We start from the raw sequence: 5320 nt of genomic DNA, 5'->3' as shown, positions 1-5320 counted from the left end.
GCTTCCTAAGTATAAGCAAATGCAGGTCACTCACACTGCCTCCAGCTCGGAATCCTCTCCACCGCTGGCTTTGTGAGCAATTCTTTCAGCTTCGCCAGCACTGAGCTGCTCACAGCAGCAGCACAGTGGTTCACAGGGGTAGTCTGAAATTCATAGCATACTCCCATTTCTTCAATTGGCCAACAAAGAAAAACTTACCCAAGCCTATGCTGAAAACAAGTTTTACACGTTCCTCCTCTGCAGCTTCACTCTAGAAGGCAGGAGACTTATTCACGCGTTATTTAGTCATGTCCCCTTGAGGCTGGTTTTCCCCCTTTCAGAAGGGTTCATGTTTTACCAACTACCAGAGCTCATCACATTCACTCTCACCAAAACCAACACAAAGGATAGCAGGGAAGTTCAAGATCTACTCAACACACATAACTGGCTGCAGGAGTGAATGGTTACCCACGTACAGCTTGCTAAGCACTCCTAGAATGTGAAAACCTTCTTATCTGCCCTTGTTCACTGAAGATAAGTTACTTCCGTTATTGTTCCATGCCTTCAATACCATACAATCAGATTAAAGAGGTTCCAGAAATGCAGCCAGGTTACTTTCTAATAAACATCATCTCATTTTCTTGCAATTTTGTAGTGACTTGGGCAAAAATACAGAAGTGCTTTGCATTCTGGTATGTGCCTCAGCTACCTTGAAGAGAATTAGAAGATTTGGAACTTTTTAAATATCAAGAGTTAAGTTTAAATGAATCACACCAATGGTTATGAATTTCAATAATTTAATGCTAACCAAAAGTACAAAGTATGAAAATCAGTGTCTCATTTAGACTGGTCTTAAAAAAGAAATCTAGAGAAAGTGTTTGCATTGCAGCAGATTTCAGTATTAGCACCTTGAAGAGAAGTTCTCGAAGTGTTAAGACAGTGTGGCAACACTGCTAGGATACCAAGAACAAACATAAACCATGTAACAGCATGTTTTCACATTCCTACATTTGAAAAAAGTTACTAAAAAAGTACATGAAAACCAGAAGTTGTTCAGTGTATTCACAGTTTGAGTAGAGGTGGACTCAGGTGCTGGAGTAGAAAAGAGAAGGGTGAATGATTCCAAGGCAATCAGATTGCGAGTCCAAAGGCACTGACAATACAGTACACCGTCTTATTCTCCCATCTCACAGTGCAGGTCCCTACCAATACAAAAAAAGAGTTTCAGAGACAGAAGAGTGTAACAGTGATTACATGCACACCGTTAAGTGCAGGTCTGTAATTTACATTTAGAACCGTAAGCATGCAGCTTTCACAACAGCTAAGCAGTTCATATGTAACAGAGTTGGCACCACAGCCACACAGAAAACACACCAACGTATCTGCTATTACTCCAGAACTACAACACTTGGGAAGAAACAAGTGTGTTGCCTAGGCTTAAGGGGATGAGCTGAGAAGCCCAACAGTTATGCTCCTTACCATCACTGGAGTTGTCCCAGAAGCAAGAGCTTGCTGTATGTAGCCCGGCACCATTCTTTTGCATAATCACACAGGTCACTGTTAGTAGAGAAAATGTTATTAATCTATCACTGACATCAATTAACATTTAGCTCCATTTTTGCTTAGCATAGCACATACACACATATACATAAATGTGTGCTTATGAGTAGTTTACACACATGGTTCTTGCCAAAATCTTCCCCCACCCCTACCCATCAGTGCACTTGTGTGTACCAGCTTTAACAGCAAAAAGAAAGCTGAGCTCACCAATATACTTGAAAGGCTTCCCCAGCTTTGTGAGTTGGCTTAGCGTTTGCTCCACCACACTGGTTGTCCACTGGTTCACCTTGCTGTGCTGGTAGGTATTGCCACCTATTGCACTTTCTATGGCCTATTGGCAACAAGCACACACAATAAGCTTCACAAGGCACCCATTAGCCCATTCCCCATAGCCACAGAAAAAATCCTAAATCCTGCTTGTCCATACTGATTGTTGGAAGTGTTTTCAACTATTACAAAAACTTGAGCCCAGCACAAGGGAAATTATCACAGATTCCATCCCCTCTTCATTTTGTGATACTCTGATTATTTGTAATTCCTATCCCAATGTCCTGAAGGCAGAGTTAGGGAAAAGGCCTTACATTTAAACAGTCCTGAAGAGACTTGAAAAAACTGCACAGAACAATGGCTCATTCATACACGTCCTCTATGGAAATGATCTTCAGATTTGTCAGCAGAACCACTTTTGGGAAACAAAACCCCAAATCGAAACCAAAGACCCATGTGGTTGCTAGTTACTAAGAGAGCAGCAGCATTCAGCCAAATAGTCCATTTTGCTTATGAGGATAGTTTCCCCTCTAAGATACAGGTAAGTACATTAAAGCTGCATGTTTTTCACTGACACATCTTTTCCTCGCAGAAATTGTTTAAAAAAAAAAAAAAAAAAAGCCACAAAATCATTTCAGATTCAGAAGAGATGGAAGCATGTACTTAAACATGTGTATTCAATTTACAGAGTGACCAAAATGGTTGTTTTGCAGTAAGAAAAAGACTGCACTAGTTTAGTCTACAAAAGGAATTCTGGCCACAAAAAAACCACCCCAAATCCCTCTGGAAATTTTCTAGACAGGAAATTCATGTTTCTTAGCAACAAGAACAGTTTAATCATCTCAAACAAACAAGAACTCATTTTGAAGGAAAAGCAACTCAAATGAACACAGTGACGTGCATATACAGACCGCCTATAAAATACCCTGTACGTTACTGAAACATAACATCTATTTCTATGGGGCTTAACCTAAAAACTTTTAATAGGGATATGACACAATGAGAGAGCAACATATGAAATTACTTTATCTTCTGGATTTACAATGCATATCACAACTAAAGCCAGGTATCATTTCCACTGAAATTATGTATGCTGGTTAAATCAGCAATTACATTTTGACGGCAACTTAGCTAGAAGTCTATCACATGTCACTTACACATTTTCTTGAATGCCTTTTAGCACATAGCATGCAACATGCTCAATTTTCACACCAACAGAATTAAAGTGTTAATTTACCTCTTTAATGATAGCACTGACTTCATCAACAACAAAGGAAGTCTACAAAAGAAATAGAATTTGAAATAATCAGTGGACACATTCTTCTGATTACAGAGCTCAAGCTTCGTGAAGAACATGCACGAGAAGCTTAATTTACGCTTGTCAGATTTCTCGCAAGTCTTCCTTTATTTGCCCACATGTCCTCTGGTCCCCTAAACACAGACAACATTCTTAGCAAAGTAATGAAAAATAACAGGTGAACTAATATTGGCTGGCCTTTAGAGCCAAAGTTCTCAAATTTTAACTTGGTAGTATTTTAGAACAGTATGTATAGCACTTCTGTACATGTATATTCGCATATTACAGCAAGCATTAATGTCCACAGTTTGCAGCAGGGTTGCAGAGATAACCTCAGTGTGCAGGCATGGCTTACAGTTAAATGAAACCAACATCTCCAGGGCACCGAGGCAGACAAAACATCAATTGAGAGCTCAAGGAGAAGCTGCCATGACAATCTCAGCTGGGGATACAAAGAAAAGTGCCTCTTGGAAACCAAAGGGGAAATTAATTTCAGAAGACTGAATATGGATTTCAAAATGAACTTCATGGAGTATATGTTGCCCGAGTTTTCACTGGGATGTCTGTCAGTTTCTCCAGCTGGCAAACATGAATAACAGCATAATTCAGATGTGCAGTTAGGACGTAGCTCCACCAGCTCAGAACATCAAGATTCTGTTGATAAACCTTTGGTCAGAAGGTTTCAGAACAGTCTGGCTGGCTTCAGTGACGTTCAGAAAGATGTGAGCAGCTGAGTGCTCTCCATGAGAAGAAACAGCGCGGGCACCAACTTGCCCACACACTTCAACATTTGTAAAAGCTTTTATGTGCTGTGGCAAACTGGCTTTTATTTTCAGCTTCTTGACTTTGATTTCATTTTAATATGCCTCGTTTTCATGGTACTAAATTTTACAGGCACTTACATTTTAAAGAGCACCAGCATATTTAACCAAAAAAGAGCGCCAATTATCAAAATACTCCTTCCCTAGAGTGTACGTTAAGAATACGGATGCCAGACATGAAACATGCTGTCAGGCAAGATGATAAACCACATACAGCTTTTTCCTTCATGAAGTCAAAAACTCTGCTCAGAAACGCCTTTGAGCAAGCACAAACACGGTTCACCAAAGCAAACTGAATTAAATTCAACCCAATTTCAAATTCTCAAAGGTATTTTGAGGTCTAATTTGTACTGAAACAAGTCGGAAAGAACCATAGAGAGATTTAAGAATTTGGTTCTAGAGTTGCTGTTACTCCTCGACCTTCTTCCTTTTTGGGGATCACAGTGTATATGGGTTTAGATGCATGACAAAACAACACGGAAGTTCTGATATCCAGCTTTATGATTTATGTGCTATAAGTGAGCTGTCAAATCACACAACACTACTAGTCCATCTTTTAATAAGATGATATAAGCACTTTTTGTATTAAATCAGCAGCTTTATGATTTCCCTGCGCTACCCATATGGCACAAGGAAATCAGATGTGATGTTTCCAGCATCTTGTTTAAATGGGGTGGCCCCAGGCAACAAATGCAAGCAGCAAAGCAGCCTTGTTTTTTAACCATTCTGAAGATGTGTTTGAAAACAGCTTTAAGAATGATGTTCAAGTGTCTTAATTAAAGAAAAACCCCAAACCTGTAACTGTATAACACAGGCCAGGCCCAGCAATGAGGACAAGGCTTTTAGAACAGCACAAACCTGACCCACCTTCACCCCTCACGCTGCTTTGCTACTGCCTCACCAAGTCACAGCACAGCTGTTTAAGAACAATGCAGCAAATTGTCACAGCTCACAAAAAACTGTCCCTCCGCAAGAGCACCACTTGCTGGGCAGACGCTTACTGTGATAAAGACCCTTGATTTATCTTCGCTAATGGGGTACAATGCCTCACTAGTGCACCTGTAACATACAGACTACCTTCCTGAACCCTTCTTTCCTCACAAAATCAGCTTATTCGAGTCTTCCACTGATGTAAGCCATACCGGTAAACCTTCTACCGGAGCACACTGCTTCACGCCGCTGGGGAAGCCAGAGGCCACGACACCCCCTGAGCGTTTTCTCTGAGCGACTTGCAGCGGCAGCTTTCGGGGGAGAGGCAGGCGTGGCTCATCGCCAGGGAAGAGGAGCCCAGCCAACCCCCGAAACACAGGCAACGGGCTGGCCCACCGGCACGGCCGGTCACCGGGTGTGCTCACCCGGAGCTCCAGAAGGAACAAAGGCTGGGCCTGTCGCCAGC

At 41.4% G+C, this 5320-nt stretch overlaps 1 protein-coding gene across 1 annotated transcript; it reads right to left on the bottom strand.

The window, feature by feature from the left end:
* Positions 1-759: 759 nt before the first annotated feature.
* DYNLT1 (dynein, light chain, Tctex-type 1) lies at positions 760-3085 on the bottom strand (the record flags this gene model as incomplete). The annotated part of the gene is made up of 4 exons (XM_010023787.1): positions 760-1181; positions 1459-1536; positions 1747-1870; positions 3044-3085. Coding segments are annotated over 4 exons (315 nt in total), but the record flags the coding sequence as incomplete, so codon positions are not given.
* Between the last annotated feature and the right edge of the window lie 2235 nt (positions 3086-5320).

This window comes from Nestor notabilis, unplaced genomic scaffold (assembly GCF_000696875.1).
Source record: "Nestor notabilis isolate BGI_N333 unplaced genomic scaffold, ASM69687v1 scaffold29541, whole genome shotgun sequence".
NCBI lineage: Eukaryota > Metazoa > Chordata > Aves > Psittaciformes > Psittacidae > Nestor > Nestor notabilis.
The sequence above is the reverse complement of the archived record's forward strand: the minus strand, read 5'-3'. Positions and strand labels throughout refer to the sequence as shown.